The 22,394-nt window shown below is 43.0% G+C and overlaps 1 protein-coding gene across 4 annotated transcripts in view; it reads right to left on the bottom strand.

The window, feature by feature from the left end:
* Window positions 1–22,394, bottom strand: part of ARMH3 (armadillo like helical domain containing 3) — a 217,599-nt gene that overhangs the window by 94,620 nt on the left and 100,585 nt on the right. For all 4 annotated transcript variants that reach the window (XM_008270392.4, XM_002718677.5, XM_017348512.3 and 1 more), the window contains one exon: window positions 10,909–10,984. In XM_008270392.4, the coding sequence (XP_008268614.1) occupies window positions 10,909–10,984 (76 nt within the window). The remainder of the gene's footprint in view (window positions 1–10,908; window positions 10,985–22,394) is intronic.

The raw sequence follows: 22,394 nt of genomic DNA, 5'->3' as shown, positions 1-22,394 counted from the left end.
CTATCTTCCACTGTTTTCCCAGGCCATTAGCAGGGAGCTGGATCAGAAGTGGAGCAGCAGGGACTTGAACTGGTGCCCATATGGCATGCCAGCACCGCAGGTGGAGGTTTAACCTACTACACCACACCACCGGCCCCACTAAGCCATTATTAAATGTCTATTTTCCTTAATAAGTGCTCCTTTGGAAAACAAAGAAAAAAGAAAAATCAACCTTTACTCAGGACAAACAATTTTTTTTTCCTTGGGATCAATAACATTTAGAGAGCAAGACTTCCCCCAAAGGACCAGGGATAGTTGTGCTGGCAAAACAATTCATCTCCAGAGAGCCAGAGGGAGAGAAGAGCTGGCTGGCAAAGGGCAGAAGCCAGGAAGGGCAGGGTTTGGATCCACAAACTCTAGCCCCAACCTACCTTTATGAGCCCGTTAGATAATGAGTCTACTGAAAACACCTTTCTTCCTGAGCTCCTATGACACACTAGCAGTTTTAGGTCACCTTGACTGTCCCTCTGGCTCTCAATTTCTAGTTGTCAGAAGGAACTGTAAAGATAAGGAAACAGTGGCAGAAACAGAACAAAGGAATGCTCCTCCAACCACAGGCTTCTAAAGAAAGGATCCTACCTATTTCACACAAACACATCACACTGCCCCTCATTCATTCTTTACTCTCAATCCTTCTCATCCCAACATTTTGATGCCTACAGAAACCGGAAATAGCATATGGTAGGTCCTGCTGATTAGCAGAATAAAGGATGTACATTAAATAGCTCATCTCAGATACCCATAAAAAGTTAACACTAAATTTAAAAATTAATTTGCCACACCATAAAATTATAGGTAGGAAATCCTATAGGCTACTAGTGGAACAAGTACAAACAAGATGCCTGTGCTGTGCAAACATATGTCTACAGAAATAAGGAACAGAGTGAAACTCTGGACCTAGACAGACAAAATAATGGGTTCTCCTGTCATGGTGTGTGAGGGTGGGGGAGCGGGCGCTGAACCACACACCTGGAACTAAGGGCTAGAACATTCTGGAGCAAACTGCCAATCATCCAGTGACTGACTGCTCTAGTAAATTTCATCTGCAACTGTTTGCTCCTAACACACCCTTTTCAATTCACCTCCAGGCCCAGGGCTCTTAGTTAGCTCCAGTTACTGGGAAGCAACTACTCTATTATCATTGGCTCAGTCACAAAGGCAGTTCTTCCCAGTCATCTACAAAAAGCTCAGGATATATCTGACATAATTCATTAAGAAAGAGAAAATGTCAGTGTAATTAACAAGCAAAAAAGACTGTCCAATTATTTGCCAAAACAACATTCAATATAAGGTCACCAGATACTTAGAGTATCTCTCCCAATGAATAGACAATTATAATAAAATGCTTTTACAAGGTTCCTCAAGTTGGCTATTCACATTTTTTATTAAACCCTAGACTTCACAAAGGGTAAGGCCCCAAATGTAGGAGGCTTCAGCTGGCACTCTCAAAACATGGACTTGAACACCACTAAGACTATCCTTTTATTTCACAGCCCAGTAGGCTTAACTCAAGACAGAGGCTGAGCTCAAGGTTTACTCCTCTTCTCCTGGGACCAATACTCCAGAAATAGCCCCTGATCTGACCCAATAAACACTGGCCACAATCAGGAGCCCCTACCTCACTGGGAGAAAATAAGGTGCAAGAGACAGGACACAGGCCAAAAATAACCTTCCACAAAACAACCCTCATGCCATAAATAAAAGAACACACCCAACAACCCCTTCAACCACCTCACATCCAAATATTGTGTCCTCTCAAAATTATATACCCTCAAAACTACTATTCACCAATTAGTCCTGTCACTTTTGTACTTATATTTTTTCTTTCTTATAACGCTCAACATGCAGGCATTAAGAGCCAATGAGCTCTGACTGCTCACGTTTTGAGCACAGAAAAAGAAGTAACTGTGGGCTATTAGTTTCCCCAAGGAACAGAGCAGGATCTGAAGTGCTGCACTTGATACCTACAAGTAAGAAAATCCCCTATAAAGCAGATGTATGTATCTAAAATCCAAATATAGACTTTCCCCCACACTATCATATAGTCCTAGCTCCAGATATGATCCAGTAAACAGAATTATATATCTTGGTTCTAACAAGTCGTCACTTTCTCAGGAAACATACGGAATTCCTCTGTGTGTGTGTGTGTGTGTGTGTTCCAAATAAAGTTTACTGAAATGGGTATTGGTGTATAAATCTGAAGTCAATTCTTAAAATGTGTATGATGAGCAACAGAACAATCACCAAGAAAATAATCTTTAAAATAGTGAAAAAGATCAATAAAGAAATAAAAATGCTAGATTAGAAGATAATAATACTCAATGTAAAAGAAAGCAATAAAGAGGAACAGAGAAACACAAAAGATATGACATATAAAACAAGAAGTTCAGTGGCAAATGTAAATCCAACTATATCAATAACATTAAATGTGAATGGCATAAACAATCTAATCAAAAAGTAGAGATTTTTCAGAAAAAAAATAAAGAAAGCAATACTCAGGAGCCAACACTGTGGTACAGTGGGTGAAGCAGCTGTCCACAGTGCCAGGCTCCCATATGGGTACCAGTTTGGCTCTTGGCTGACCTACTTCCGATCCAGCTCCCTGCTAATGTGCCCAGGAAAGCAGCAGAGGATGGCCCAAGTCCTTGGGCCGCTGCACCCATGTGAGAGGTCTGGATGAAGTTCCTGGTTCCTGGCTTCAGCCTGGCCTAGCCCCAGCTGTTGTGGCCATTTGAGGAGTGAACCAGCAGATAGAAGACCTCTCTCCTTCTTTCTGTCTCTACCTCTCTCTTTCTCTGTAATTCTTCACAAGCTTTCCAAAATACAGAAGGACTACTTCCCAACTTCTTTATTTAGAGATTTATTTATTTATTTGAAAAGCAGAGTGACAGAGATCGAGGGAAAGACAGAAAAAGAAAAAAAGAGACAGAGACAGCCTCACAGCCTCCCATGTGGCAGGAACCAAAGTACTTGGGCCATAACCCGCTACATCCCCAGTCACGTTAGCAGAAAGCTGGATGGCAAGTGGAAGATCCAGAACTCCGATCAGCGCTCCGATATGGAATGCTAGAATCCCAAGCAGTAACTTAACCCACTGTACCACACGTCTGCCCCTAAGCCCAATCTCTTAAAGCGCCCACCATCTCCTAACACTACCAATTGCAGACCAAGCTTCCAGCAAATATGGACCTTTAAGGGGTATACTCAAACCATATCCAACAGAATTCTTTTTTAACAGACATTTCTCCAAAGAAGATGTAAAAAAGGCCAATAAGCCTAAGAAAGATGCTCAACATCACTAGTTGTTAGAGAAATGCAAAATAAAATCACAATGAAATAATAGTTCATAAACATTAGAACTACACCCAAAAATAAACAATGAAAAGAAACCCCAAAACATCAGACATGGCAAGACTGTGGAGAAACTGGTATATAAAGAGTATGCCACTCTGAGTCACAGTCTGGTAGTTACTCAAAATGATATTCACAGAATTATCATATAATCCAGTAATTTCAATTCTGGTTATAGACCCCTTAGAAAAGAAAAGAGGATCTCACAGAAATTTATGTACACTCACACTGATAGTAGCATTATTCACAATAGCTAAAAGGTAGAAGCAACCCGAAGGTCCATCAATATGACAATGGGGAGATACAATGTGGCACATAACATAAAAAATAGTATTCAGTTTTAAAAAGGAAATTCTAGGGACTATACTATATATATATATATATATATATATACACTATATATACTATAGATATGTAGTATATATAGTGTGTATACTATATATATACTAAATGCGATAGGCTAGCCACAAAGGAATTTGACCCAGAGTGGTCAAATTCATAGAAACAGAAAACAGAATGGTGTTGGCCAGAGGGTGGGAGGAGGAGGGAATGGAAAGCTAGTCTTTAATGAGGACAGAGTTTTAGCTGAAGAAAAAGTTCAAGAGGTGTATGATGGTGATAGTTGCACAAAATTGTGACTGTTCATAACACTACTGAACTATATATTTAAAAATAATTAAAATGGTAAGTTTGTGTTTTATATGTTTTACCACAAGTGAAAAAAAGTGGTGAAGGCAAAGCAGAAAAAGAATCCAGGGGTGTTTCGGGATAGATTTAACAGGGGTTTCATATGCCAAAGTCACACTCACCTAAAACCATAGCTGAGGGGCGAGTGCTTGGCCTAGCAGTTAAGGTGCCCAAGTACCATATCAGAGTACCTGGGGTTGATTCCTGGCTCCGATTCCTGATTCAGCTTCTTGCTAATGCAGTGGTGATGGCTCAAGGGATTTGGTTCCTACTATCAACCAGGGAGATCTGGATTAAGTTCTTGGCTTCAGCAGCAGAAGATGGCCAGGCCCTTGGGCCCCTGCACCCATGTGGGAAACCTGGAGGAAGTTCCTGGCTCCTGGCTTCAGATCATTGCAGCTCTGCCCACTGCGGCCATTTGGGGAGTGAACCAGTGGATAGAAGACCTTTCTCTCTGTCTCTCCCTCTCATTGTCTATAACTCTACCTCTCAAATAAATCTTAAAAAAAAAAAAAAAAAAAAAAAAGTTCCTGGCTTCTGGCTTAAGTTCTGGCACAACCCCAAAGACTGTGGGCATCTGGAAAGTGAAACATCAGATGGGAGCACTCTTGCTCTATTTCTCTTTCCCTCTCTCTTTCAAATAAACAAATACACCAAAAATCTAAAATAAATTCACAGCTTAATCTTATTATTTCATTACAATATCTGAGTCTCCTAAATCACAGATTTTTTTCTTTTAATATTTATTTATTTATTATTTGAAAGACAGAGTTACCGGGGGGGGGGGGTGCGGGGGGGGAGGTGTCTTCCTTCCATTGGCTCACTCCCCAGGTGGCTGCAATGGTTGGAGCTGCGCTGATCCAAAGCCAGGAGCCAGGAGCTTTCTTCGGGTCTCCCATGCGGGTGCAGGGGCCCAAGGACTTGGGCCATCTTCTACTACTTTCCCAGGCCATAGCAGAGAGCTGGATTGGAAGTGGAGCAGCTGAGACTCAAATTGGCGCCCATATGGGATACCGGCACTGCAGGAAGTGGTTTTACCAGCTATGCCACAGCACCGGCCCCAGTCGCAGATTCTTTATTGCGCTGCAGTTCACTAAGCCCAGCTATGACATAATACAAAACTTCACTTTGCAGCAAAGCAAGCTAGGGCAAAACAGATGATTAACCACATGGGATTTGGTATTTGGATTTTCGTTTCTAGCCGAAGTCTTAAAAGATCAGGGAACAGTGACTATTAGAATAATATGTAATGCTCCCAGTCCCTGGGCAAACAATATTATAGCAGCTTCATTTGATGCTTTGTATTTGCATAACACTTTTAATTCCCTCTAATGGGAGATCAGCAGGGCCTGATTAATGAAGAAGGGTCATTATTGATGAGCTCTAACTCAGGGGGTAATCTGAGCCTATCTGCCACCTTAGAGCAAACAAGCAGAACAGGAAGTTATGTGCACATACTTCTGGTATTCAATATTCATCAGCCAACACCTCTACTCCTATCACTAATCATTTTAGTTCATATTTACTTTTCATTAGGCTAAGTTGCAGCCCTCAGCTGAAGCGCCTGGGCATCAAACCACTCCTTCTCTCAACAATTAGTTTTGGTAGGAGAACTGTGGCTATGAGACAAATATTGTGGCCCAAACAGGTGTGTGGGGCAAGGGGAGCTGTGGAGACCTAGGTTGGCTTACCTCACATTCCCTTCCCAACCCTAACTTTGCTGCCATCAACAATGATTATGGTCTAAGGGCTTACTTTTTGTGTGATATTCAGAATTCTACACTCAGCCTTTCCTAAAAGGTGTTATGCTCAAGGAACCTCATTATCTAGAGGCTCCTGAGAGGCTGTTCCTCAACCTTCTCAGAAGCGTACACTTAGAGATTTTTTTCCTTTTGTTTTGTTTCTGGAGGGAGAGACGATGTTTAGAGTAAAGGAAAACAGCTACATAAGCACAGAAGCAGGAAGAATGAGGGAGACCGCCTCAGCACTGGACAAAAAGGCCAGGCCATGAACAGGAGCACTGGAGGCAAACTTCCAGATGAATAACTGAGAGACTTAAAAACGCACTAAATCCGCCGGCGCCGTGGCTCAATAGGCTAATCCTCCACCTTGCGGCGCCGGCACACCGGGTTCTAGTCCCGGTTGGGGCGCCGGATTCTGTCCCGGTTGCCCCTCTTCCAGGCCAGCTCTCTGCTATGGCCAGGGAGTGCAGTGGAGGATGGCCCAGGTGCTTGGGCCCTGCACCCCATGGGAGACCAGGAAAAGCACCTGGCTCCTGGCTCCTGCCAGGATCAGCGCGGTGCGCCGGCTGCAGCGGCGGCCATTGGAGGGTGAACCAGCGGCAAAAGGAAGACCTTTCTCTCTGTCTCTCTCTCTCACTGTCCACTCTGCCTGTCAAAAAAAAAAAAAAAAAAAAAAAAAAAACGCACTAAATCCTCTTTCCAAACCCCGAGCTTATAACTAACAATAGCAGCATCTAAAAGTCAATTTCAAAGAAAAAGTAAACTTCAGCTTAATATAGTCCAAATGAAGAAAAAAACTAGTACACTAATCACAGAGTTAAAACTTTATCTATCTGAAGAAAATTACAGATCAGGAAAAACACCTATTCACAGTGATTCAGCCACTATTTCTTTCTGTGAGCAATTAGAGAATAGGATTTTGAACCTGGTGCTAATAAAATGCTCATTAAGTGAAAAGCACTAAGATATTAACTTGAAGAGATTCATTAAGGGCTTCGAATTACTTACCTTGAAAGTTGTTTGGTTAGATGAAGGTCAGATTTTAGTCTAACATTTTTCTTCTCTTTCAACTAATTAAGTTAACAGTCAACAGACATCCTCCTAAAGTGCAAGCTCTCACAGGAGAGCCAGCTGAGTGGTGGCAGGAAATATTTAACACAGAAGTCTCTAAGCAAAACTTCCCAAATATCTTCCTTCAAGTCCGACGCATGACCCTTCAAAACAGTCTTTTGTGGACCTTTGCTCTGTGGAGGCAGCTAAAGTAATAATTACACTGAAAAGCAGAATCTTAGAGGTGGAGGAATATATTTTATTCTTCTTATGGCAAAGCAATAAAACAACTCTTCTCTGGGGAGGAACAACCATAGGGCCCTGTTTGTTGGTGACATCAGGTGTTCCAATAAAAATAGCAGTTTCTAAGCAGCTGCATTTTAAGAATCTCACTGAAAGATCAAACAGGAAGAAAGAGACAATTTGTTTAAACACAATTAACTTTGACAATTAAAGAACTAGCATGACTAAGCCATGAAAGACAAGTGAAAAGCAAGGAGACTGACACTTGAGCAAATTTAAGCCTTCAAGTGCAGGAAGTACTTCTAATCTTCACTTGTCACAATCTAAACTCCCAACAACAGGAACGCCTGAGGCCCTTCTGCTGCCTCTCACCGGCAGGGTGGTCGTCAGATGCTCTGCATTCCAAGACATCCCAAAGACATCATTCGGAGTCCTCATCAAAAGGCAAAACAGTCTGGGAGGTGGCCCAGCTGTAAGGTGTCTGAACATCTCAGACACAACCTAATCCTTTCCAATAACTGTCAAAAACAAAAAAAATCCTACAGGAGAGACGGCTAAGAGTATGTTCATTCTGCCTTAGAAATCCTTTCCATGAGTGGGATGAGAAAAGAAAAAAAAGCCTTTATAAATAGAAGTGAATGAATTATGCACACCCTCACAATTTTACTGCTAAATCTTTCCATAGTCTATTCTTGATAATCAACCTGGTGACCAGTAGTTAAATGCCCCACAGTATTCCTGGGAGACCTACAGCTCGGAATTCCTTGTTCTCTCAACTATAACAGCGTCATGGATGCACGGCACAAGCTGTCAGAGAACAGCAAAGGGCGCAAAGGAGCACTCATCACACTGTATTAGTGGAGCACAGGCTTCTGAGAAGAAAGGCATACCCTGTTTTTGCCCTCAGCTAAGAGAATTCTAACCCAGTAGAGAACATTCCTTGGACCACCTTCATCCAAGCCATCAAGGTCCACCTACAAAGACAAGCAAGACATCCTTCAAAGTTAAGATAACCCCTTAATGTTTAAAAAAAGAAAAAAGGTGAAGCAATTCCAGTGTCCACCAACAGATGAATGAATAAACAAAATGTGGTGTGTACATAATGCAGCAGAGTATAGTCTAAAAAGAAAATTCTGACACATGCTACAACACAGATAACCCTTGAAGGCACTAAGCTAAATGAAATGGCCAGTTTTATAGTTTACTAAAGAATTTTCAATGAGGCCGGCACTGTGGCATATCAGGTAAAGCTGCTACCTACAGTGCTGGCATCCCATATGGGTACTGGTTCGGGTCCTGGCTGCTCCACTTCTGATTCAACTCTCTGCTAATGGCCTGGGAAAAAAGCAGTGGAAGGTGGTCCAAATGCCTGGGCCCCTGCACCCACATGGGAGACCCGCAAGAAGCTCCTGGCTCCTGGCTTTAGACTGAAGCAGCTTCAGCCATTGTGGCCAACTAGGGAGTGAACCAAAGGATGAAGACTTTTTCTCTTTCTCTCTCTCTCTCTCTCTCCCCCTGCCTCTCTGTAACTTTGCCTTTCAAGTAAATAAATAAATCTTTAAAAAAAAAAGAATTTTCACATACAGCATTTTTACAACCACTACCCTGTGAAAAAGCTGCTATCTCCAGCATTCCCATTTTATAGATGGTAGAATGAGATCCAGTGGCTTGCTCACGGACACACAGTAACCTTATACTAAGATTTCTGTTTGCCTCTATGGCAGCCTTTGATGTAACTGTGTAGAAGGAGGCATTACAGTATGGAAGAAAGAGTCCTAGACCTAGGCTTAAGAATTAGATGACCTGTGATTAATTTTCAGCTTTGCCAACAAATTGTGGGACCTTCCAGAGTTTAGAATACCTTTAATGGCTCTGTTCCCTTACTAGTGAAAAGTATATTTTAAGACACATATAATATACTCTATAGAATTTGAAGATTAAGGAAGAGAGTATACAAAAGAGCAGCACAAAGTCTGGCATTTAGCAAGCGAAAACAGAATAGAATAAAAAGTGGAAAAAGGCAAACCTGTGCCTAATCCCAGCAGTATTTTTCCTTGAACTGGACTTAGCGTGGTAAGATTCAAACACGTCTTTCCAATGACCTCTCGAGAAAATGCAATGGGTCTTTGCTACTTTATGGATATACTTCTGAGACTTGTTAATTAGCAACAGTGAAAATATGAGATAATTCTCTGCAGTGAGTTCATCAGGTAAGTTTGGGAAATGAAAATGAAGGTATAGGTCTGACAGACTCATGCAAAGAGAAGAAAGGTCATAGTTACAGGCATCCTTTCAAGTCCAGTACTTCCCTGGCTATTCAAAAAAAGAAGAGGCCAAAAGCTTAAATTAGCTGCTTGATGGCCTTTAGGAAGAATAAGGACAGCAGCCAAGCCAGAAACCACTGAGAGGAAAGCAACAAAGCTGGAGATAAAGCAAGCATAAAGACATGTGACCGAGGAAAACAGGCCCCAGATAAACAGGAGCTGCCCGAAAAGCCTATGTAAATACATGAGCAAACAAAACATAAACTGTGCCCAAATGCACTTCATACTGGAGCCCAGACCTGGTGCTTCACTCAAACATGCACACGTGTCACCCTGCCCTCTGGTCACAAAGGGATAGCTAGGAGAAGGCAGTTTGTATCTCCTGATCCTTACAGAAAATCTCCTCTACCAGAAGACCTCCCCATAGTACCTAAGATTATTTGCTAAGTGTAGACATGCACATATTTGTGAGATTTATAAAGCTATGTTTGTTGTAAAATGTCTCCAGGGCCAGGTAAGACAGAGCAACCTTCACTGTGCAATCTTGTTAGCACATCTCTCCCCATGCACCCTCATCCCAGCCCCTCAGCACACACATTTCACACTTTTCCTTTTATTCCTGGATGCGCCAAACACCATACTAAATCATTGCAGGGAAAGGACATTTTACCTTTAGAAAAAAAGAAAGATCCATAAACAAACATCACATCCCAGCTCTGTCACACATTAAAATCTATACCAAGTTGTAAATATGTGCATTACTATTACAGGAATGTCTGGCAAGGCTTACATCTGGAGCTAAATCAAGTTCTCCATCTGTTGGGTTTGCCTCTTTACTCAATGTTAATTTCTCAATTGTTTGCAAAAACAATTTAATAACTGTTGAGAAAATGGAAAAATCCCAGGCACAAAGAAAGCAAGGAATGGAAGAAAACATGAAACTGAAAGCACTTTCTCCTGTCGATTGACTGACAGCTCACTCCTGTGAGTGAGTGGTGCTTCTGCAAGATCCAGACCAACCCTGCATCTGATGTAATTTTATCCAACACATACTTATGGCACCCCTTAATTGTCCTGCTGTTTTAAGGAACCTAAAATGACTTAGCACCATGGATTCCATTTGCTTCTATTCACCACAAATAGCAATAGCCACATATCATAAAATGTCAAAGTTCCAGATCCCTGTGAGTCACTCACTGAAGTCATACAGAACCCTAGGAAACAATCTTCGGAGAAAAGCTTTCAGATGGCCTACATGCAAAAAATCACTTTGGCAACTAAGATGCCTGAAAAGGGCTTGCTACTATCTCCGGGTAGAAAATTCATAGAACAGCCAGCACTTCAATCTGTTTCAATACGACAAAATGAAAGTCTGTGTATTCCTGCTTTTCTTGATCAAGTATGACAATTTCTTCCACTCCTACAGACACCATGGCTTAAAATAACTGTTGTTCCATGCATTGCACTTAGAAAGGTACAATAAACCTCAGGATGAGCCAAGGAGCTCAAAGAGATAAATTCTCATTCCTTACCTGATGTTAACCAGCGCGTGGGTGACCTTGCTAGCTGCTTCCTTCCACTGGCCTGCATTGGTAGAAAGCCTCAGAACTGTGAAGAAGGAAAGGACACCGATCTGTCAAACTCCGGCTATCAGACACAAACATGAGAAATGAAGACACATCTCAGAATAGCACTATTGGAATAACCAAACAAAGCCTGTGCCAATCTTCTGTTAAACACATCCTCAGCCTACAGAAAAATATAAGAGCTGTTAGAATTCTCTCAACTATTTTCACTGGTAAGTTTTTCTCTACCTTCTTTTCAGTTTCTCTCAAAATGCTCTATTCCTTCTCAGCCTTGCGTTTTCCCTGCCTGCTTTAACAGGGTTCTACCAATTTTTGCATCCATTTAAAATCTACACTGGAGCAGTGACATGAAGGCAAGCTGGCTGCCACATTTACTGTTCCCCTCACGGCCAGGGCTGATTTAGTGAACACAGCTGTCTGAGTGAGTGTCCCCTCCTGCTTCACATATATCTTTCGGAACTCAGTCGAACACAACAAATAACCTCTCCAGATAGAGGATGGTTATGTTTCAATCAAGGAGTAACCTGTTTCTGCTCCTCTTACTTAATTGTGTGAACTGCAAAAAGAGGCAAAAGGAATACTCTTCCCTTATCTGACCAAATTCTCTCTCTTCTCCAAACTCACCCACTGGAGAGGTGACTGAAACACAAAGCTGACACAACGTCTATGAGCTATGATCTTTAGGGTCACACTTTAAAGCAGCTGTGCAAGCACACGCTAGGCACGCCAATCATGTGTTTTTAATGAATGGCTAATTAATAAGAGCTAAGTATGTGGACACTTTACTGTGTCGCAGGCACTGGACAAAGGTAGGTCACAGTGATATGGCTCACAGATGAGGAAACTGAGACTCTGAGGAGACAAATGACTGAGATCATTTGCACAAGTACTAAGCGATGAAGATGGAATTTGAACTCGGAGCGAATAAGCCCAGAGCTGGAATTTCGTAAAGAAGTGAGTAAAGAGTATGATCGCTGATACCAGTTGTCAGGGTCCAAGCCGGCTCCCACCACCTTCTAGAGAGTAACAGCAACACTGACACGAAAGGAAGGATTGCTGTGAGAATGTGAAGAGTCCACAGACAGACAGCTTTAAGATTAATGGCCACCACAGAGTAAATGCTATGTAAGTTTTAGCTATTATTAGTTTCAAGAGACTGCTTCCCAAATGAACAAGACTTTTCTCAGGGAGAGGAGAATGAGTCCCAACTAACATTAAGAGACATGTGAGGCCGGCGCCGTGGCTCAATAGGCTAATCCTCCGTCTTGCGGCGCCAGCACACCGGGTTCTAGTTCCGGTCGGGGCGCCGGATTCTGTCCCGGTTGCCCCTCTTCCAGGCCAGCTCTCTGCTGTGGCCAGGGAGTGCAGTGGAGGATGGCCCAAGTCCTTGGGCCCTGCACCCCATGGGAGACCAGGAAAAGCACCTGGCTCCTGCCATCAGATCAGTGCGGTGCACCGGCCGCAGCGCACCGGCCGTGGCGGCCATTGGAGGGTGAACCAACGGCAAAAAGGAAGACCTTTCTCTCTGTCTCTCTCTCTCTCACTGTCCACTCTGCCTGTAAAAAAAAAAAAAAAAAAAAAAAAAAGAGAGAGAGAGAGACATGTGACCCTTGGGGCCAGCACTGTGGAAGAAGTTAAAGGTTAAAGGTTCAGGTTAAAGCCCTGACCTGAAGCGCCGACATCCCATATGGGCGCTGGTTCTAGTCCCAGCTGCTCCACTTCCGATCTAGCTCTCTGCTATGGCCTGGGAAAGCAGTAGAGGATGTACCAAGTCCTTGGGCCCCTCCACCCATGTAGGAAACTCGGAAGAAGCTCCTGGCTCCTGGCTTCGGATCGGCGCAGCTCCGGTCGCTGCGGCCATCTGGGGAGTAAATCATCGGATGGAAGACCTCTCTCTCTCTCTGCCCCTCCCTGTAACTCTGTCTCTCAAATAAAAATAAATAAATAAATAAATCTTTAAAAGGGGGGTGTGTGTGTGTGTCTCATTTGAAAGAAACTACACATCTGAGCGCCATCACAAACTGCTCCTGATCCAGGATCCCTGTGCAGAAAGAGCAGCAGAAGCAGCTCTGTCGGAGGCAGGGCCCATGGCTGCAACTGGGGAAAGGAAAACTTATCTGGCTGCTCTGCCTCTGCTCCAGCAATGCCTCATTTTTATAAATACAGGCAATTTTACAAAACAGAGAAGATGGAAGCCTTATTAAAAATATTATCAGACTGTTACTTTTCTAATTCACAAGATTTAGTGCAGAGGAACTCGGTACAAGTCCAAGTTAGAGCTCTACGGTCTGAACTCAGGTTTCACCATGTGCATGTGCAAATTTATTCAGGTAATGAACAAAATTATTTCAGCAGGTTAGATATGCCTTTTTTCAATTCAATTGTGAAGTTTATTTAGGTGTACTGGTTTTTCACTAGATCCTCCACGAGATCATAAGTTTTCTGATGACAAGGGACTAAACATTTAGGGAACTGAGCTGAATTTTCCCCTCTTTCCACTTTCAGAGAGGCCCACAGATTACTTCTCAGTAACATCCTGTCATCCCTGTGCCTTAGTGAACAGGCAGCCAGATGACCTCATTACCGCATTTCCTTTGGAAATGCCATCAGATTTCTATTCTTTCTAAGCTACCAAATTTAAACACAAAATTATTTCAAAATGCCCTAAATACTTCAAACTAGTCATTTATATAGCAAATTACGGTATACAAAAATAACATACTATGCAACCTCTAAAAATGCATTTGGCACAGCAGTTAAGATATTGCTTGATGGGCTGGTGTTGTGGCGCAGTTGATTGAGTTGCTGCCTGTGATGCTAGCATCCCATACGGGCAACTGGTTTGAATCTTGGCTGTTCCACTTCCAATCCAGCTTTCTACTAATGGTCTGAGAAAAGCAGCATAAGACGACCCAAAACCTTGAGCCCCTGTACCCATCTCAGGGACCCAGAAGGAGTTCTAGGCTCCTGGCTTTAGCCTGCCCTAGCCCCAGATTTGGGGAGTAAACCAGCCAATGGAAGATATTTCTATCTCTATCACTCTCCCCTCCTCTTTGTAACTCTAACTTTCAAATAAATAAATAAATCTTTAAAAAAAAAAAAAAGACATTGCTAGAGACAGAATCTCATATGAAGTGCCTGGTTCAAGTTCTGATTCCTCTGCTTCCAATCCAGCTTCCTGCTAATGACTTTAAGCATTTGAATTCCTGTAACCTGCATGGGAGACAGAGACTGAATTCCAAGCTCCTGACTTCAGCATGGCACAGCCCTGGATGTTCCAGGTATTTGGGGAGTGAACCGGCCAACAGAGATCTCTCGTCTCTTTTCTCTTCTCTCTCTCAAATAAGGAAATAAAATAGAATAAAATAAATAAATAAATATATAGATATAGATATATAGATATAGAGAGAACAAGAGACTTATGATTTCATTTAGCTTAACAGTTAAGCCACCACTTAAAAGATACTCACATCCCATATCAGAGTCCTTGGGTTTGAGTTCTGGCTCTACTCTCAATTCTAGCTTCCTGCTTAATGCACACACTGGGAGGCAGCAGCTCAAATAGTTGGATCCCTGACATTCACATGGGAGACTAGACTGAGTTTCTGGTTTGAGTCCTGGTTGCGCCACTTCTGATCCAGTTCCCTGCTAGAGCATGTGAGAAAGATACAGAACATGGCGCAAATGCTTGGGTCCCTGGACCTGTGTGGGAGCCCTAGATGGAGCACCTGGCCCCTGGCTTTAGTGTGGCTCAGCTCCGACCATTGCAGCCATCTAGGGAGAGAACCAGCAGATGGAAGCTCTCTCTCTCTCTCTCTCGCTCTCGCTCTCTCTCTAACTCTGCCTTTCAAATAAATAAATAAATCTTTAAAAAAAATTGTGGTGCCTACGATGGGCTCCAGAAAGAAAATATTTTTATTTCCAGACCTACTACTAATACATGGGGCTATCAGGTGATCTCTACAGATAGGTACTGTATTAGTAATGGGGCCAAAGTCATCTAAAATTAAAAACTGCTCTTGGGGATGGCGCTGTGGCATAGCAGGTAAAGTCGTCGCCAACGGTGACAACATCCCTATGGGCACCGGTTCAAGTCACAGCTGCTCCACTTCCAATCACCTCTCTGCCATGGCCTAGGAAAGCAGTGGAAGATGACTCAAGTCCTTGGGCCCCTGCACCCATGTGAAAGACCTGGGAGAAGTTCCAGGCTCCTTACTTCGGATTGGCCCAGCTCCGGCCATTGTGGCCATTTGGGGAGCGAGCCAGCGGATAGAAAGACCTTTCCTTCTCTTTCTGCCTCTGTAACTCTGCCTTTCAAAATAAATGAATAAATTTTTTTTTTTTTAAAAAAAGGTTGCTCTTGACTTGCACTCAATTTTAAAAGCAAACCTCGAAAGAATCATATTTCTATATTATACAACCACATTCCAGAAAAAAGTTCAACATGCAAAGAAACTTAGTAACATCCAGCATCCACACCACAAAGATCACAATGCCTAGGACCTGCAAGCAGGAGAAAAATCAATCAATAAAAACAGATCAGGGATGGGGCTGGCGCTGTGGCATAGTGGATTAAAGTCCTGGCCTGAAGTGCCAGCATCCCATATGGGTGCCAGTTCAAGATCTGGCTGCTCCACTTCTGATCCAGCTCTCTGCTATGGTCTGGGAAAGCAGTGGAGGATGGCCCAAGTCTTTGGGCCTCTGCCCCTGCATGGGAGACCCAGAGGAAACTCCTGGTTCCTGGATTCAGATCGGCGCGGCTCCAGCTGTTGCAGCCAGCTGGGGAGTGAACCATCGGATGGAAGACTCTCTCACTCTCTCTCTCTCTCTGCCTCCCCTCTCTGTGTAACTCTGACTTTCAAGTAAAATAAAATAAATCTTTAAGAAAAAAAAAACAGATCAGGGGCCGGCACTGTGGCGTAGCGGGTAAAGCCTCGCCTGCAGTGCTAGCATCCCATATATGGGTGCCGGTTTGAGACCCAGCTGCTCCACTTCTGATCCAGCTCTCTGCTATGGCCTGGGAAAGCAGTAGAAGATGGCCCAAGTCTTTGGGCCCCTGCACTCCTGTGGGAGACCCAGAAGCTCCTGGCTTCGGATCGGCGCAGCTCTGGCCATTGCGGCAAGTTGGGGAGTGAACCATCAGATGGAAGACCTCTCTTTCTCTCTCTGCCTCTCCTTCTCTCTCTGTGTAACTCTGCCTTTCAAATAAATAAATTAATTAAAAAAAAAAAAAAACAGATCAGTGATTGCTAGGCAGAAGGTAGGTAGAGGAGCTAACCTCACAGAAGTACAGGGGAAATTTTTTGGATGATGAAACTCTTCTACTTGTATATCTTGATTTTTGTGATAATTATACTATTATACACATTTATCAAAACTCAGAACTATATACATTAAAACATTAATTTTATGGTATATGTAAATTATGCCTAAAATTTTTAATTAAAAAATTTTTCTTTCATTATTATCAATTGTGAACTGAAATTGATCACTTGGAGTAGTGAGATGGCATTGGCACATGCCACCTTGATGGGATTGAATTGGAATCCCCTGGTATGTTTCCAACTCTACCAATTGGGGCAAGTCAGCCCGAGCATGTCCCAAATTATACATCTCTTCCCTCTCTTATTCCCACTCTTATGTTTAACAGGGATCACATTTCGGTTAATTTTCAACACTTAAGAATAACTGTGTGATAATTACAGAATTAAACCAGTCATATTAAGTAGAACAGACAAAAAAAAATACTATGAGGGATAATGTATTAAGTTGTCCATTAGCAGTCAGAGCTATGCTGATCAAGTCACCATTTCTCATAGTGTCCATTTCACTTCAGGAGGTTTCCTTTTTGGTGTTGAGTCAGTTGTCACCGATCAGGGAGAACATATGGTATTTGTCCCTTTGGGACTGGCTTACTTCACTCAGCATGATGTGTTCCAGATTCCTCCATTTTGTTGCAAATGACTGGATTTCGTTGTTTCTTACTGCGGTATAGTACTCTAAAGAATACATATCCCATAATTTCTTTATCCAGTCTACCGTTGATGGGCATTTAGGTTGGTTCCAGGTCTTGGCTATTGTGAATTGTGCTGCAATAAACATTAGGGTGCAGACCTCTTTTTTGTTTATCAATTTAAACTCCTTTGGGTAAATTCCAAGGAGTGGGATGGCTGGGTCGAATGGTAGGGTTATATTCAGGTTTCTGAGGAATCTCCAGACTGATTTCCATAGTGGCTTGACCAGTTTGCATTCCCACCAACAGTGGGTTAGTGTCCCTTTTTCCCCACATCCTCGCCAGCATCTGTTGTTGGTAGATTTCTGTATGTGAGCCATTCTAACCGGGGTGAGGTGAAACCTCATTGTGGTTTTGATTTGCATTTCCCTGATTGCTAGTGACAAGTCTAGTATCTGCTAACACCAACCGATAGAATAAATAAAGGGGAGAGTGATCCAACATGGGAAGTGAGATACTCAGCAGACTCATAGAATGGCGGATGTCCTAAATAGCACTCTGGCCTCAGAATCAGCCCTAAAGGCACTCGGATCTGGCTGAAAAGCCCATGAGAGTATTTCAGGCATGGAAAGCCAAGACACTCTGGCAAAAAGATCTCTGTGAGTGAGATCCCAGTGGAAAGAACAGGTCTTCAAAGAGGGAGGTGCCTTTCTCTGAAGGGAGGAGAGAACCTCCACTTTGACTATGACCGTGTCTAAACAAGATAAGAGTCGGAGAACTCAAGGGGCTTCCATAGCCTTGGAAACTCATAACTGGTGCATAGGGAGATTACTGATGCCATAAACAGGAGTGTCAATTGGTAAAGTCAACAACAGGAGTCACTGTGCACTTACTCCTCATGTAGGATCTCGGTCCTTAACGTGCTGTACACTGAGGCTTAATGCTATAACGAGTACTCAAACAGTATATTTCACTTTGTGTTTCTATGGGGGTGCAAACGACTGAAATCTTTACTTAATGTACACTAAACTGATCTTCTGTAAAAAAAAAAAAAAAAAAAAAAAAAGAAAGAAAGAAATTTTCAATTCCCAACTTGACTCTCACTGGGATTAAACATGACAATAGGTCTGATCTGATTTCATCATCATTTTAAAAAAATCATCTATTATTTTTCACTTTATGTTTCTGTGTGGGAGCAAACTGTTGAAATACTTACTTAAGGTATACTAAGCTGATCTTCTGTATATTAAGATAATCGAAAATGAATCTTGATGTGAATGGAAGGGGAGAGGGAGTGGGAAAGGGGAGGGTTGTTGGTGGGAGGGACGGTATGGGGGGGGAAGCCATTGTAACCCATGAGTCGTACTTTGGAAATTTATATTCATTAAATAAAAGATAAAAAAAAAAAAATTTTTCTTTCTATCAGAATGTTCATATTTTATATAGAATAGAGAGCACTGAAACACACTATCTGCTACTATTTGTGTGTTTCAATGAGTGAAATTGTTCACCTTATTTCTGCTCTCCTGGTGAACATTTTCATTCCCTTGGCAGATCTGGGCATTCACAGGTACCCTTCCGTATCCTGCCACTGTAGCTACAAGGGAACAAGTCCTTTGACATAGGTAATGGCTCACTGAGCAGGTATGTCAGGCTTTTTAAAATATGTTCCCTACTCCAACTCTCTTCCCTTTCCTCCTTGAAACACATCTTTATTTATCCATAAACAAGCACTAAAGCCTCTGGGCACTGCTGGAAAACTCCCCATTCCCAGCAAACACAGATGCAGAAGCAGGCAGTACAAATCATACCCGGGACACAGAGCACATCTGGCCAGGAGAACTGTGCTAGGGAGTTTTTTTTAGATTTTTATGAGAGGCTGAGAGACAGAAAGAGCACACTCCCATCTACTGGTTCACTCTCCAAATGCACACAATGCCAGAAGCTCAACCCAGATCTACACCATCCACGCCATCACCACCACTTTCCAGGGTCTGTAACAGAAGGAAGCTGGAATCAGGAGCTAGAACCAGGAATTGAATCCTGGTACTCCAATTTGAGACACAGGTATCCAAACCAGCATATAAACCACCAGGCAAAACACCTGCCTGTTAGAAGGTTCTCAGGGAATTTTTCTTGGCTCCTTAGTAAAGAGACAGTGTCACCTGGAATTTGCTGCTATAAAGTGAAAAGATCTGACACTAAAACTATTATATTGAAAATTGTAGAGTAGAGAAACAGAAAAAATTTGGGTACTTGCAAATATTGTTGAGCAAATGACCACACCATTCCAGAATTGCCATTCCTTAGAGTTCTTTAAAAGTGATAATTTGCTATACTCTAAGATAGTTTAGGGGCCAGTACTGTGGCAAAATGGGTTAACTCACAACCCACAATGCCAACATCCCATGTCAGAGCACTGGTTCAAGACCCCACTGCTCTGCTTCTCATCCAGCTTCCTGCTAATGCACCTGAGAAAGCAAAAGATGGCCCAAGTACTAGGACCCCTGCCACCTTCCTGGGAGAACCGCAAAATGAGTTCTTAGCTCCTGGTTTCAGAACCCTGGCCCAGTCTCAGCCATTGCAGGCATTTGGATAGTCAATTAGTGGACAGAAACTCATTCACTGTCTATCTGTGCCTCTCAAATAAATAAATAATTTTTTTAAAAAGTCTGTAGTGCAGGTATTTGAACTAGCAGTTAAGATGTCCATTGGAATGCATGCATCCCATATTGGAGTGCCTGGGTTTGAGTCTTGGCTGTACTCCTGAATCCAGTTTCTGCTAGAGCATATCCTAGGAGGCACTAGGTAATGACTCAAGTGCTTGAATCCTTGACACCCATATAGAACACCTAGATTTAGTTTCTGGCTTACAGCTTCAGCCTGACCCAGCCAAGGCTGTTGAAATTACTGGAGCTTAAACCAGCAGATTGGATCTCTCTGCCCTTCTCTCTGCCTCTCAAAAATTTTTAAAAGATTTATTTATTAGGCTGGCGCCGTGGCTCACTAGGCTAATCCTCCGCCTTGCGGCACCAGCACACAGGGTTCTAGTCCCGGTCGGGGCGCCGGATTCTGTCCCGGTTGCCCCTCTTCCAGGCCAGCTCTCTGCTGTGGCCCGGGAAGGCAGTGGAGGATGGCCCAAGTGCTTGGGCCCTGCACCCCATGGGAGACCAGGAGAAGCACCTGGCTCCTGCCATCAGATCAGCGCGGTGCGCTGGCCACAGCGCGCCGGCCACGGCGGCCATTGGAGGGTGAACCAACGGCAAAGGAAGAACTTTCTCTCTGTCTCTCTCTCTCTCACTGTCCACTCTGCCTGTCAAAAAAAAAAAAAAAAAGATTTATTTATTATAAAGGTAAAGTTACAGAGAGAGAGAGAGAGAAGCAGAGAGAGAGAGAGAGAGAGAGAGAGAGAGAGATCGTCCATCCACGGTTCACTCCCCAAATGGCCTCAATGACCAATGCTGGGCCAGGCTTAACCTACCACACCACAGCAACAGCCCTTCCAATAAATTTTTTAAAAAATTTATTTGAGCTTTGGCATAGTGGGTAAAGGCGCCACCTGCAGTGCCAGCAATCCATATGGGCGCCAGTTCAAGTCCCAGCTGCTGCACTTCTGATCCAGCTCTCTGCTATGGTCTGGGAACACAGTAGAAGATGGCTCAAGTCCTTGGGTACCTGCACCCACATGGGAGACCCGGAAGAACTCCAGGCTCCTGGCTTCAGATAGGCCCAGCTCTGGCCATTTCGGACATTTGGGGAGTTAATCAGTGAATGGAAGACTTTTCTCTCTCTCTCTGCCTCTGCCTCTCTGTAACTCTGCCTTTCAAGTATATAAATAAATCTTTAAAAAACAAAACCAAACCTTATTTGAAGTTTGTAGGATATGCATTACTGTACAGCAGGTTAAGCCACTGCCTGGCATGTCTACATCCCAAATGGAATTCCAGTTCAAGTCCTGGCTACTCCACTTCTGAGCCAGCTTCCTGTTAATGTGCCTGGGCGTCAGTGGATAATGGCTCAGGTACTTGGGTTCCTTTCACCTGCATGGGAGACCTCCCAGTTCCTAGTTATTGTAACCATTTGGGAAGTGAACCAGGAGATGGACGATCTCTCTCTTCTCTATTTCTCCCTCTCTCTCTGTCACTCTGCCTTTCAAATATAAATAAAAATTGTTAAAAGATTTATCTATTTATTTGAAAGGCAGAGTGATAGAGAGGGAGAGACAGAGAAAGAGAGATCCTCTATCCCCTGGTTCACTCCCTAAATGGCCACAATAGCTGGAACTGAGCCGATCCAAAGCCAGGAGCCAGGAGCTTCTTCTGGGTCTCCCACGTTGGTGTAGGGGCCCAAAGGCTTGGGCCATCTTCCACTGCTTCCCCAGGCCACAGCAGAGAGCTGGTTCGAAAGTGGAGCAGCTGGGACTTGAACCGACCCCATATAGGATACTAGCGCTGCAGACAGAAGCTTTATCTGCTATACTACCACATTGACCCCAAATAAACATCTTAAAAGATGCCACAATTTACTTGTAAAGCAAAATTTTAAAAATGTTTGCTTCCACAGTTCTAAAAAAGAAAGCCTATTAGAAAAGTTAAAAAAAAAAAAATTTCCTGGGGCCGGCACTGTGATACAGCAGGTAAAGCTTCCGCCTGCAGTGACATCCCATATGGCTTCTGGTTCGAGTCCCAATTACTCCACTTCAGATCCAGCTCCCTGCTAATGCCTGGGAAAGCAGTGGAAGATGGCCCAAGTCCTTGGGTTCCTGCACCCTCGTGGGAGACCCAAAGAAGCTCCAGGCTCCTGGCTTCAAATCAGTCCAGTTCCAACCATTGCAGCCATTTGGGAAGTGAACCAGTGGATGGAAGATCTCTCTCCCTTTCTGCCTCTGCCTCTCAAATAAATAAGTAAATCTCAAAAAAAAGAAAGAAAAAGAAAGAAAGAAAGAAAGAAAGAAAGAAAGAAAGAAAGAAAGAAAGAAAGAAAGAAAATTTTAATAAAATAAAGTTAAAATAATTTTTTCCCAGGCAATCCTTTTCTACTGTTTGCTTTTACTACTTCTCTTGGTACTTATTCCAAATCCCCTCTACTTTTCGCATGATATAGTAGTCTTGAGCAGAGGCTGGGGTTTTCACAAACAGTGTCATCACAGAGGATAAAGCAAACTAATCTACAGTGACAGAAAGCAGATCAGTGGTTGTACATGGATAGGGCATTGCTGGTGGGGACAGGGGAGGGGTTGAAGATAGAGAAAGGGATGTGAGAGAAGATTCCAAAGTGATACAAGTTAATTTTGGGGAGATGATGAATATACTCATTCTCTGGATTGTTGTGACAGTTTTTAGATGCATATGAAACATATGTCTGTATGTCAAAACATATCAAAACTTGCATATTTTAAATGTGTGCATTTTATTATATGTCAATTATATCTGAATAAAGCTATCATGTTAGTGTTTGTTTTAAAAGAAAAAAAAAGCAC

The sequence above is a fragment of the Oryctolagus cuniculus genome, chromosome 15 (assembly GCF_964237555.1).
Source record: "Oryctolagus cuniculus chromosome 15, mOryCun1.1, whole genome shotgun sequence".
NCBI classification, from domain to species: domain Eukaryota; kingdom Metazoa; phylum Chordata; class Mammalia; order Lagomorpha; family Leporidae; genus Oryctolagus; species Oryctolagus cuniculus.
The sequence above is the reverse complement of the archived record's forward strand: the minus strand, read 5'-3'. Positions and strand labels throughout refer to the sequence as shown.